This window comes from Mastigoproctus giganteus, chromosome 11, assembly GCF_048544385.1.
Source record: "Mastigoproctus giganteus isolate SK-2022 chromosome 11, ASM4854438v1, whole genome shotgun sequence".
In the NCBI taxonomy this organism is placed as follows: domain Eukaryota; kingdom Metazoa; phylum Arthropoda; class Arachnida; order Uropygi; family Thelyphonidae; genus Mastigoproctus; species Mastigoproctus giganteus.
The window spans coordinates 92,944,772-92,959,356 of record NC_143585.1 but is presented as its reverse complement, the minus strand read 5'-3'; the positions used below and the strand labels follow the sequence as shown (position 1 = coordinate 92,959,356).

Sequence of the window (14,585 nt, the reverse complement as noted above, 5' to 3'; positions counted from 1 at the left end):
ACTGGGTACTCTAACCTGGTTCCCTTTAAAACCCCATCCCCAGTCAGGGGAGGGAGGAGACAGATCTCTGTCTCCTCGCCTATCTGCCTACCCCCCCTTACTTCACCTGGTGGGCTCGTCTCCACTGACCTCTTTGGGGATGCCTACTCTATCATCCCTATTCTTCTATCTTTTCCCCCCCAGTCTTCAGTCTCCCCCCTCTCTCACTAAATCGACCGGGTACACCCTTAACAATGCCGCCAAATTCTAATCAACATCTAAATTCTACCGGTTTCGTGTAAATCTCTAAGACAACTCACACTATTAGCTTTTATCTAGCATATAGCCTCACATGTCTAAATTTAATAACATCAAATTTTTGCCCTACCAATTAGGCCTTTAACACATCTCTTTAGCATTCAACCCCAAACCAGCGATTTCATAACAGCAATCCCATTAAGCATTAATGTAAAACGCATATTTTTTTTTATAGGTCCTAGCCACTGAAATCTCAGGAAACTAGGTGGCAAACCTGCCAGAGCAATTTGTTGTGATACTGAATACACCCAGCTAGCCTCCCTGTGGCAAGGTATGGGCAACGTCGTGCCCCACTAGGGGCCTGGCGTCCAATAAGCCGGACAAACAATGGACACAAAATATCACATTGCACAGACACGGCCCACACACTTTCAAGTCTCTGGCTTGACAGTGTACTGTCCTCAATACAGCGAAACACACATGCGGAGATGGGAGAAATCCCAGGTGCTGTCTGACATGACCATACGTTATGTAGTGTACAGCGTATCTGGCATGACGATTCCTTACACAACTTTCATCTCCAAAGGGTTCAGTTACTGCTCCCCCAAGATCATCCTGCACGTGTGGCTTTTGTGCAGTGGTTTCTCCAAGAAAGTGTTCAACAAGACTTGAATTTTCCAGCCTATGTTTTGTTCACAGATGAGGCTTATTTCACTCAGGAAGGCTTATTCAATCAGCACAATGCTCATGTGTGGGCTCTTGACACCCACACGGTGTGCACCCCCATGTGGCACAACATCACTTCGCAATAAATGTGTGGGCAAGTATGGTTGGTGACTGCTTAGTCGGCCCATACCTGTTACCATCCTGCTTGAACTCCACTAAATATCAGATCTTTCCTGAACAAGTTCTACCAGGGTTACTTGACGATGTTCCAGCAAATGTGAGATGCAACATTTGGTTTCAACATGACGGGGTGCCTGCCCATTATGGATGGTGTGTTCGTGACCATTTGAACAGGCATTTTGGGTGTCGATGGATTGGCCGTGGTGGATCCGTTGCCCCCCACACTCACTTGATTTCTTTCTGTGGGGGGTTCCTCAAATCTATCGGGTATGAATCGCCTGTGGAGCCGGAAATGGATCTCGTGGCGAGACTGGTCTGCGCTGCTGCTACTGTCAAAGAAACTCCAAGTGTGTTCGACCGTGTCCGCCAATCCATGCTGCGTCGGTGTCATCACGTCTCATGGTGGAACCTTCGAGCATCTGTTGTAACATCATGAAATGCATCCATCTCGGACTCCATTGTTAATATTATGTCAAATAAACGTTTGTGCCTCTGCTCCTACTTTCCCGTGACGTTTCCAGTTATGGGTTCCTATGCGATTCACATTCCTTTAGATGTTACACCTCCCCTAAACATTTTTTGTACCAATATTTTTGAGACGCCCTGTATATTGGTATTATAATACCAATTATAATAATTGTAATTATAATTAAATAATCATTAATGATAAATTTGTGATGTTTTATGATAATGATTTGTTTTATGATAATGATTAACCATAAAACAAAATTTCACAAACATTCACCACAAATAAAGATCTATTTACACATATTCATGAATTATGTACCCTATGCAAAATAAATATAGCTTTATAAATGTAATAATGATAATGAAGATAAGAATAACCAATATACATTTGTGTCCAAAAGGTATGACCATGTTATTTTTTTTAAATATTATTAAAAAATAAATTTTCTGTTTTTATATTCTTAAAAATAAATTTCCTGAATATGGCTAAGGCCAGACGAGTAAACATATTCATTGTGACTGTATATATATATATTGAATTAATAATTATTAAGGGCAGCCAGCTTTCTTGATGCCACAGTTTGCAATTTGTTATAGAATGTGATATCCTGTCTTACTTTAAAATGAAAAATCCAAATACTGTATTATAAAAGAATTCAATTTTAAGTTCTGTACAATAATCAGGTATATCAACTTTTTTTTTTTTATTATGGCACCTCTGTACTTAAGAGTACCTACTTACAGGTTGGACACCATAATAAAATTTTTTTTTTTTAAATGTTGTTTAATGATGTTTTTTTGAGACTTCTTCCACAGATCACAAGGCTCAAACCGGGAAAAAATGTCATTTCTGGCCACAAGATGCATACTGCATTTCTCAATGCTTGTTTGCATTTATGGCATTTATTTCTTCAGATGATATGAGTTTGTGAAGTTGCATGGTGTAATATAAATGGAAATTATGTTTATTAATGAAGAAAATTTATGTAAATGCATTGAGAGATAATATTCAAGCTCCCCAGGTCATCAATTTGAAATATCTATATGATACAATGGCAGCAAGAGCCAGACAGGTCTCAGAGTGCAAACAAAACAAAACAAAACAAAACAACATGTGAAATGTTTTTGCTGATGGATTCTGTGACAAACATACACTAAAAAAGCAGTAATATATGGACAAAGGTTTTTACAAGGACTTCATTTGGACTAACACATTATTATTTAAATTTTTTTCAAAACTGTACACGAATACAATAATAATATGGGTATCTAGATGGGAATTTAAAGATTTTTATAAATTTTAAAAATCTCTGTTGTGATCCTAGTTATTTTTTCTTATCAGTTCAAAATAATATGCTTTATTATATTTACATTCCTGTCTTTTTCATATAGCTCTCCTTCTAGAATATAATGAAGGAAACATTAAAAAGGGATGTTCAATTGAACAGCCTAATTATCTATTGGATTTTCATATAACTGCAGGATAAAATATTCAGGTTCCTCAGGCCACCTACCTGAAACATCTGTAAGATTAATGCACAATGGGAAGCATCTAATTCCTCACAGCACTCAAGCAAATAAACAGATTCACACAATCCTAGGGAAACTTTGATGTGACTTAGCTTCCAACCTTGCAAAAAAGTCAGCAGGAAGACAAACATTAACAATAACACAAAAAGAGATTTAAGAGCTGAACTGAAAGCACTTAACCTATGTAAAATTTCAGAATCTATTCACTGATAACAGAATATGTTTTGTGTATATGTTTTCTTCTTCAGTGATTGTAATCTTGCATTTACACTGACTCAAAAAATAACAAAAGACCAAACTAATCAAAAATACAAATTAATCTTTGGTTGGAATTTTTCTATTTAACTCTCAGATAGTGCTTCTTCCACAGTTAAGGCTAATATAATGTTTAAACAGAATGCTGTACAGGTTATCTTTGATCTAAACAGCTAATCTGAAAGCAATTCATCTGTGTAAGTTTTAAAATGCATTTTTTGTTAATAGAGTCTACAAATCAAAATCATACATTTTGCTGCTTTCTCCTCCACACGATTACGATTTCTAAACTCTATTCATTAAAGATTCCAAAAACTTCAGACAGATGATGTGCTTTCATTTCAACTATTTAGATCAAAGATAACCTATGCAATATGCCATTCAAACATCATAACAGGGACTTGATAGTACTATTCAATTACCACAGTGTCATGTGTAAGAACTTGTAGTTTGAATTAAATTTTATTAAGATTTGGGCTTCATTTATTTTCGGAGAAGGTCGAAGTGAACTGTTTGCAGACATTGTTGGATTATCTGATATGTGGTGTCACACAGATATAAGGAATACAAAATTTGAATATGAGAAATAAAATGTGTGCAGAAAGGTCAGACAGGATAGGAAGGGAAGAGGGATTATGCTATTAGTTAAGAAACACCAAGGTCTCACATCTGGTGAGTATGGGCTTGGTACACCCAAGATGCTAAGTTGGATATCATCATTCTTCTCTTTCTTGGTGATTCCCTTTTGTTTGTCTCTCTCTCTCTCTCTCTCAGGGTAACTCAGAAATATTTTTTTTTGGCTGGTACAGCATAAGCCTCAGGCTTCCTTGCACCATATAGCTAATAATAATAAACACACAAAATCTAAGGCAGTGCATCCAGTTTACATGAGTCACCAGTGAAATATTAAGTCACTTTGGTGTGACATAAGCATAGGGAAGGCAAAAATGAGGGTAGGAGTATGTTATAGACCTAATGAACAACTGTACAGAGAAATAGGGCAGGCCAGAAAATCAGAATGTCTTATAATTATAATGTGCAATTTTAGTTTACCACATATTGAGTGGAACTTGTTGGTTGGTCACTCACATACCAGCACGGACATTCCTAGGGTATGTGGCACCCGGGTGCAAATCGCAATTTGGCATCCCCCTTAAAAATTTTCTTCATATGTACGTGTAAGTTTCAAGTTTTCAACTTGAAATTTAATGTATTGAATTGAATTGAATTTAATGTATTGTTTTGTGTTTCAAGTTTTCAACTTGAAACAAACATTGTTTTGTGTATTGTTTTAAATTGTTTTCATGTATTAAAATACATTGTTTTGTATTACATTTTAATTACATACATTAAAATACATTTCAATGTATTAAAATACATTAAAACAATACATTAAACTGATAAATTTTGAAAAAATTGTATATGTTTTTAAATATTTTTTTAGTGCGATCAGTATATTCTGAAATATATATTATTGTGTGTGAGCTATATATACCTTTCAGACGCATAACTGTAACTTTCGGTTAAATCAGCTGAATTGCATTTATCTACAGAACACTCATATCCATAAACAAGCTCATTAAACTTCAATTGCTTTTTTTTCTTTCCTTGCATTTTATTTCAAACAGCTAACATATTGCAATGTACTATATTTAATTAAAAAGCATTTTGTAATAGTGTGTGAAAATTTATTTCTGGTTTAAGTTTTTTTCCCCCCTGTCTTATTCGTGAAATTAGCATATCCCCAAATCAACCACAACACCGTGCACTCAAAACACCATACCTCAATGGTTTCCAAACAGTGGTTGTTTTTTTTTTTTTTTTTTTTTATGAAAACCCCAAACACGAAAGGTATCAAAACCTATAGTACTTAGTACCGTGCATTGGGTTGAAGGAGAAGTTCGTATTGGAACCAAAATTTTTCCCGCCATTATTACTAGAAAATAATAACATTACTTTATTTCTCCCGCACTCCACAAGCCAATGGAAAAAATAAATGAATCAATTAAGCTAATTATTAACTTCCAAAACACTGCTAACAGTTCCGTTCATCAGCAATGATTTTTCACGAAAATCGTTTCCCACATAGCAAACAACTACCTTTTTCGAATCAACCGAAACTGAAGAATCACTAGAATTTCTACGAATAAATACCAATCTGCTTAGAAATTTATTCACTTCGAGTGGCACCTGGCTGGGTCGTAAAACATTCAAAAGAAATACGCTTGAATTAAACAATGTACATGCCATTCTTTCACATACGCGCTAAAAACTTTCCTCAAACGTGCAATTAGTGTGAATCGGACGTACTACAATGTGAACTTTTTTTTTTTTTTTTTTATGAAAAGCCCAAACACGAAAGGTATTATAAACTAAAGTACAGTACTTGGTACCGTGATTGAGTTGCAGGTTGAGAAGGGGAAAGAACATTTTTGTTGACATTAGACTTCAACTTCTCTAGACTGTAATTTTCAGTAAATACGTATGAAGGAAGGTTGTTCCAGAAAACGGCAGTGGAATGAATAAACGAGGAAGATAAAAATTTGGCTCAGTGAGTTTGAAGTTGGACAGTAAATGGATGTTGGCTGGTGGCTGCACCTGTTCAGACTATTTTGAAAGAGAGAGCGGGAATTATAGAAAGGAGGAATTATAGAAGCAAATTCAGAAGAACGGCCCCCATGGAAGTATCTGTAGAAAAGAAACAGAAAGTTTCTTTTCTCCACTCTCTGTCTCATAGACTTTCTGCAGAAACAGAAAGTCTATGAGAGAGAGAGAGAGTGGAGAGACTCTGTTAGAGATGAGTCATTAATTAACCTGATTGCCCTCTTCTCAATGGAATCTACAAGCCTAAGAGAGGTTTCGGGGGCACCGCCCCAGATGTGGGAACAAAGTTCCATGGCAGGGCGGATTTGGAATTTCTAAAGAGTGAAGAGATGTTTGAAAGAAACGTAACGCCGAGAGCGAAAGAGAAATCCAATTTTTTTCGATGTAGAGGAAGCAATATTTGTAATTTGCTTGTGCCAAGAGAGAGAGAGAGAGAGAGAGATTAGAAGTCACAGTAATCCCGCAAAACAGATATACCATCTTGGCTAGAAATCGGAGGGTCACCAAAGATAACCTTTGGAAGAAGAATCGTTTTTGGGAGATATAAGACAGGACTGAGTTTTAGAAGCTTTGAAATCGACTAAGTTGCCTTTGCACCACTGGAGATAGACATTTAAGAAATTGGTAGCGGATATTCCAGAAATTAAAGTTGATTGAGCAGGGCGAGGTTAGTCAAACTGGAAAGTCGAATGCAATGTGCTAGCATCAGCAAAACTATGGATACGATTTGCGGTCAATGGAAGAAGGTCGTTAATATACAAGAGGAAAAGAGTGGGGAAAAGAACTTAACCTTCAGGGCAACCAGCATTAGTGGAGAAGTTAGAGAGCCATCTACCATCGCCCTCAGTAAGCGGTCAGAGAGAAAACTGGACAACCAATTACAAAAAATCAGCAAACCATAAGACGGAAGCGTGTTTAGAAGTCCTTAATACCAAACACGATAGAAGGCATTTGAGATATCAAGAGCAACTGCTTGAGTTTCACCGAACTTTTCAATTAAATTTGTCCATAAACGGGTAACGTAAGCCAGAATATCAACAGTGGATCAACACTGCCGGTATTCATGCAGGCAATCGTTGATACGGAAGATTTCTAAATACTTTAAGAGTTGGCAGTTCATTGACTTATCCATTACTTTAGAAAGAGTAGATGTAATTGCAATGGGTCGATAATTGAATGGGATTGATTTGACACCCTTTTTAGGTACTAGCTGGATATGAGCAAATTTCCAACAGAAAGAAAAACACCTTTTGAATAAGAAAGTGAAAAAATGCGGAAAATAACAGAAATAAGTTCAGGAGCACAGGTATTGAGAACAAGTGGAGAAATGCCATCAGGACCTGGAGCTTCCTTGGCATCAAGATTCGAAATAATCCTTTTGACAGAAGATCAAAGGAGGCTTTCAATGGAGTGTGTTGGGAATCTTGGGAGTTCTTTTACAAAGATCATTAATACATGAGTTGGAATGAAATTTGGGATTCTAGTAGGTCACCTTTATCCTTGGCTGAAGTGACAATAGAACCATTGGTTTTGACGGAGGTGGTAGTAGAGATGGGCAAAAAGTGCGGCCAATATCTTTGGCAAGAGATCAGAGTGCTCGGCTACCTTAGGGCAAGAAGCAAGTTTTCTACTCTTTTTTTTCCCTGTTCCAAATCTAATTTGGACTGATTAATAACTGCTTTACAATTGTTGCGAGCTTTGGTGTAGGCAGAAAATGAAACTGAAGAATTGGAAACAAGCCAATTATAATATGCAAAATCCTTTTCTAGAACAGCCATAGCACATTTATCAGAAAACCAAGGTTTAGATAAAGGACAAGATTTTAAAATGGAGTGCGGAATAAAGTATTTCCATTCCTACAAGAATAATTTCATTGACACGATCTGAGCCGACAAAGAAAAAGAAGAAAAGAAAACTCACAGGTCTTCCCATTTTGTATTCTTCTAATGCCAAATGACACGAGGTTGGGAAGAGCAATGAGATAAATGCTTCATTGGAGAAGAGACAATCACCAAGTTGTGATCTGAGGTGCCTAAAGGACAACACACTTCGAACATGTACTTAGAAGAGTTGAGCAAAAGGTCAAGCGTGTTGGCTGTATGGTTAGGATTGTCCGGTATTCTGGTAGATAAATGTATTCTGGTAGATAAATGAACAATCCGTGTCAGGTCTTTAGTAATTGCAAAAGCCTCAGCATCTCTACTAGCAGGGTCTGTGTGACTAGAAAACGGAAGCCAGCTGGAGTTGTAAACATTAAAATCACTAAGGAAAATTACCCCATCGTTAGGAAAGTTGGACTGGAGAAAGTCAAGCTGCAAAGAGAGGAAGTCAAAGATTTCCAAGTGATTAGCTGAGTTGGAAGAACGGTTTAGACAACAGATCAATTTGACAGAATGAGGGAGAGCGATTTTAAGCCAGAGAAGATTCCAAATTATCAATCTCTGACAGGGTATATTGGAGCGGAGATATACAAAATTACCACATTTGAGGCAAAAGGAATCATACAGCGAATAATTTGGGCAACTGAGATGAGAGTGGCTGAATTAACTGAGATTCTGTCAGAAAAAGTACAAGGGGTTTGGCTAAATGTAAGTGAAAATGGACATCACTGAGATTAAAACTCAGACGACGTAATTTCTGAAATGAACTAGGCAGAACTGGAACACGAAAGCAAAAATATCCAGTGATAAAAAAAAAAAAGAAGTTTTTATTGAGTACGGTAGTTATGGACTTTAATAACATCAGTAACTCTTTTGGAGCACACAATGCAGTAAGATACTACTCTGGTATCTATTTACTACTCCAGAGTTCTTGTGGGTATCACAGCTGGTATAATCACCATCCTTACAACACAGGGTAGAAAACACCTGAGTTCGAATCCGTCAATGATGCAAGGAATTTTTATCGGTCTTTTTCAGAATGTGTCTGAGTTACTTGATTTCAAGAGAGGACAGCACGATTTTAATTTCTTCCAGCAAACACAAATCGACCACAGAACACAAGCAATTTACAGACATATCATATACGGCGCAATATGGCCTAAGTCACGACTCTAAAACAACTTACCGGGTTATAAAGGAACAATCTAAAACATACACCCCGAAAACACTGACGATGAAAAATAAAAACAATATAAAAACCGGAAACATGCAAGAAATTAAAAAAATATGGAAAGAATATTACCAAACCCTGTTCAAAGGGGAAGGAAAAAACACTCTTGCCTCAGATAATAGAAGAGATAAAGCACCCTCGATTACAAAAGAGGAAATTCAGAAAGCAATTAGCCAAATTAAGAATGACAAAGCACCCGGAAATGATGGTATCCAAGCAGAACTATGGAAATTCGGAGGCGATGCAACGTTAAAACAGCTTGCACAATTGTTTAATTATAACTTTATTTACAGGTGATATGCCACAACTGGAAAAGTGGAATAATAGTACCTATACACAAAAAAGGAGATAAAGAAAATTGTCAGAATTATAGACTAATTACCCTTTTAAACCAATCACAGGGTGATTCACTACCAGTGCGACAAACTTGCAGGAGGTGTAGGGGGCACAAAAACGAATCGGAATCACATAGCATTGCAGGGTCCGAAATGCCTTCGTCATGCGGTAGAGGACGTTGAACTGTAAGTCAGCATTTGCGAACCGTTTCTGTTGAAGAAACCAAGTAGCAAAAGTCCTCCGGAGTGGATAATCCGCAGGCTCCAATTATTGGACGCGTTGCAGATGGTATGAACTCATTTGGTTTGTTGACACTATCCTCCATACAGTGGATTGGGAAATACCCAATCGTTGGCCTATCGCTCGAGTACTCCTACTCGGATTGCCTTCTGCAAGACGTAGGACATTCTCTTCATTGTCTGGCATCCTCATCGTTCGCTCTCGATTCGTGGTACCTCTCGTGAAACAACCAGTCTCACGTAACTCTCTCATCATACGATTAAAATCGTATGATGAGGAGCATGCCTGTGCGGGAAACGTTCCTTGTACAAGCGCAGAGCGGCGCGCCCGTTACAGTCCGCAGCTCCATACGCGAAGTGCATGTCGGCCAGTTCAACGTTTGAATACTTGTCCATCCTACTGCATCGGGAACCGGTTCGCAAATGCTGACTTCCAGCGGGATCGCTGTTCACGCGACCTCCTGTTCAATGTCCTCTACCGCATGACGAAGGCATTTCGGACCCTGCAATGCTATGTGATTCCATTTCGTCTTTGTGCCCCCTACACCTCCTGCAAATTTGTCGCACTGGTAATGAATCACCCTGTATATAAAATATTTATCAGGATCTTACAAAATAGGACACTTAACGCATATGAAGAAACAATAGGGGAAGTACAAGCAGGATTTAGAAAAAGCAGATCAACAATAAACGAAATATTCACAACAAACATCATTACTGAAAAATATTGGAATAAGAAGAAACCTCTTTATCTCTGCTTCATCGATTTCAAGCAGCTCTTTGACTCTGTAACCAGAGAAAATTTAATGAAGCAACTACAACAAAACCCACTTGATCATGAAATAATCACGTTTGTAAATAATTTCTACCAAAATACAAGAGTAATAGTTAAATTCAACAACCTTAGAACAGAGAAATTTTAAATAGAGAAAGAAGTCATGCAGGAATGCCCTTTATTCCCATATCTGTTTATTATCTACCTAGAAGAACTAATGAAATCAATTGAAGAAAAAAGAGACACATTAATAAATGCAAAAAATAAAAACCACATAAAATATGCAGATGATATTGTGATTTTAACAGAAACCAAAGAATAACTAAAAAAATATTAACAAACATCGATAAAGCAAGCAACAATTATGGAATTAATATTAATATAAATAAAACCAAAGTAATGCAAATCGGGAAAAACATAGAAGACATAAACATAAACATCGAAAATCTACAAATAGAACAAGTACAAAAATTTGTATATCTGGGCTTTCTAATAAACGGAAACCCAAGTAATATTGATCAAATTAATCACAGACTAAACATCCAATGAACAAACATGAACAAACTCAAAAACATATGGAAGGGCAATAAAATCTCGAATTGTCTAAAAATTAGACTATAAGAAACTGTCATCATACAGAGTAACTTATGGATCAGATAACTGGAGATTTTGGTTATGTTATTCAGCAATGATTCCTGAGCTGGAAACTCTTTAGAACGCTTCTGAAACAATTTTGCCCAAGTTAAAGGGAAAATTGGTTTAGTTTGCCTTAGGTTTGATTATCATTGTAGTCCACGGAGGGTTAGAGAGGTTTTTTTTCATTCAGTAAATTCCAATCTGAAGTGATCTCGTGGAATCTAATGCCTGCAGGTACATCGAAGAGAGGTTTATTGCTATATTGCGCCATTCACTGAGGCTGGAAGAGTCATTAGCATTATTATTATTATTATTATTATTATTAATAACAGCCATATGGTGCAAGGAAGCCTGAGGCTTATGATACACCAGGGTAAAAAAAAAGTTCCCGAGTTACCCTGAGAGAGAGAGAAAGAGAGAGAGAGAGAGAGAGAGAGAGAGAGAGAGAGAGAGAGAGAGAGAGAAGCATGATGATATCCAGTTCAGGACCCTGGGTGTGCCAAGCCCATACTCACCAGATGTGAGCCTCTCGGGGTTTCGTAGAGGGATACGATGCAAGAAAGCAAGCTTATGCAGCAATAGCTAATAAAAAAGAAAGAAAAAACCTCCCATTTCATCGCTCCATTAGTTTCAAATGTCTGTCCAGCTCAGTCTTAAATTTATTAAGGGCTGAGCTTCCATCTTCCAACAAAAGATGGAAGCCTGTTCCACCAATCAACTACCCACTGGCTAAATGCAAATTTCCACACATCTATTCTACAACTATCTTTCCTCAATTTGAAACTGTGCCCCCTCAGGTTTTTGGTCTGAGCAACACGAAGAATCCCATCTGCATTCAGCTTGCTCAATCCAGTCAAGGCCTTATACACCTCAATCAGATTACCTCGCAGGTGCCTACTCTCCAGGCACTGCAGGACTTAAGCCTTTCTTGGTAAGAGCACCCCCTTCGTTCCCCTCACCAATATTGTTGCCCTTCTTTTTATTCGTTCTATCAACTCTACATCCTTCCTAAAATGAGGACTCCAGACCTGTTCACAGTACTCTAGGTGGCGCCTCAGTAGCCAGGTAGGCAGGAGCAGCAGTGCGTAGCAAACGCCTCTTGATTAGACCGGGGTTCGAGCCCGTAACCACCAAATATGGAGGGTGCGGAAAGGTCAGGGAATGACTACCGGATATCTCCGGAGCAATATGGCCTTTGTTGCTAATGCTCCTAAAAACCAAATAACAAAAACAACAACAACAATACTCTTGGTGTGGCCTGACCATTGCCTTGTATAACAGGTTATCACCTCCCTGTCACTGCTAGCAAAATTCCCATATATCATTGACAAGACTCCATGACCTGCCCTGGCAGCGCGTCTGCACTGCTCAGAGAACTTCATATTTGGCTGCCCAATTACCCTCAGGTAATTTTCACTTTCCACTTCCTTGAGTGTAGTACCATCCAATTGGTTCGTTTCTCTTCGATTATTACTACCCATATGCAGTTCTTTGTATTTTTCAATGTGAAACTCCAGTTGCAACTTCTCAGCCCATTTTCCCAACTTATCTAGATCCAGTTGGAGTAGCATAATATCATTACTGTCGTTAACAATCCTGCCAACCTTTGTATCATCTGGAAACTTGGACGTTAAACCTGATATACCTTCATCGATATCATTGATAAATATACAAAACAACAATGAGCCCAACACCGAACCCTGGGGAACTCAACTAATAACATTTGGGGAGTTCAAGAGCAGTGTCCATTGATTACCACTCTCTGTTGTCTCCCATCTCAACGATCCCTTTATCCATTGTAGAAGCTTACGTTGATGCCATACCACTCCAATTGGTACACAGCAGTCTTGCATGTGCAACAGTATCAAAAGCTTTCCTGAAATCCAAGTATATGATATCAAAATTATTTTTGGCATTCAGTTCCTTTGTGACCACATCATAGTAGCCAATGAAATTGTTCAGACAAGACGTCCCTTTGACAAACCCATGCTGTGTCTTAACTATTACTGCAGTCTTGTCTAGATGATTCTGCAATGCTTCTTTAACCAGTGATTGTATTATTTTCCCCGGAACACAAGTTAAACTAAAAGGTCTGTAATTACTTGTGTCACGTTTTGATCCTGCTTTGTGAATTGGTGATACATTTGCACACCTCCGGTACATGGGGACCTCCCCTCAGTCCAATGAAACTCTCATAATTATGGCTAAGAGTTTGTTTACTTCCTTTGCTTCCTCCTTTAATATACCTGGATAGATCCCGTCCACCCCAGGTGCCTTCCTTGTGTTTAACTTTAACAATTTCTCCTCCATTTTGCACTCAGTTATTACAAAATCACTTAGCTCCGTGTTAATATTTGATAAACGTCTGGCACTCCCCTCATTGAACAACTTCTCATTTGTGAATGTAGATGCAAAATACTCATTCAGTTTATCAGCTACCTGAGCATGATCATCAATGGTCAACCCATCTATGTTAAGTGGTCCAATTTGATTCATCCCTTCCCTTCTAGAATTTACATAAGTAAAGAACTCCTTGTTGTTTGGAAGGCTCTGAAATTTGTATGTATAGTTTCCTAATAAAATTTTCCTCTCTGGGATGCAATGGTGGATCGTGAGCTTTTACATATAGACTTTGAACTGGAAAAGCTTCTAACACAATTCTGAAAACGTTGTGCTGGATAGGGTCAAGCGATGCTAGTGCACTCCTCCTTGCAGAATAACGGGCTGGATAGCCATAGTTCAGATGCGATCTGATTAAAGCTCAGTAGAGATTGAATATCAGCACCCCTGATTTTGGTAGATATTGCTCTAAGAATGTTCATTTTTTTATGAGCAGTCGTTCCGATTTGCTTTATATGAGCCTGGAATTCAATTTCTTTTTTTCCCGTCTAGTATTAATCCAGAATGGCCTCCGTAACCGAGTGGTCAGGAGCGGGAGTGCAGTAGCACACGCTCCTTGAATAGACCGGGTTCGAGCCCCTGACTGCTGAATACGGTCGATCTGCCAACCCGCACTTCACCAGCGTGGCAGATTAAGGTCCATTTCCCTCAGCATGAATTGTTGAGGAGGCTTCCATCCTGCAGTGGGTTGGTAATGGCTGCCCTTTACCTAGTATTAATCCCATGCAGCGCATGGTACTAGTGAAGGGAATGATATAGTCTCGTACATCCCCAGGGGCTCACATCTGGTGAGTATGGGTTTGGCACACCCAGGGTCCTGAGCTGGATATCATCATTCTTCTCTTTCTTGATGAGTCCTTTCTACTTCTGGCTCGCTCTCTCTCTCTCTCTCTCTCTCTCTCTCTCTCTCTCTCTCTCTCTCTCTCTCAGGGTAACTCAGGAATTTTTTTGGCTAGTGCAGCATAAGCCTCAGGCTTCCTTGCACCCTATGGCTAATAATAATAATAATAATAATAATAATAAAAATATACCTGAAGTTCCGGATATGTATTTCGTTTTTTACACAAATGTATGGCTGCTGTCTTTTGTTTTGATAGATGATGGCCTTTGTAATTTGTCCCTGTAGCTATTCTATTGATAGTGATTTG

General features: G+C 38.2%; 1 protein-coding gene across 1 annotated transcript in view; it reads right to left on the bottom strand.

Moving 5' to 3' along the window:
• Positions 1–5,591, bottom strand: part of LOC150078263 (cytosol aminopeptidase-like) — a 223,157-nt gene extending 217,566 nt beyond the window's left edge. The window contains exon 1 of the mRNA XM_090385107.1: positions 5,437–5,591. Within this exon, the coding sequence (XP_090241233.1) occupies positions 5,437–5,586 (150 nt within the window). The 5' untranslated portion in view covers positions 5,587–5,591. The remainder of the gene's footprint in view (positions 1–5,436) is intronic.
• Between the last annotated feature and the right edge of the window lie 8,994 nt (positions 5,592–14,585).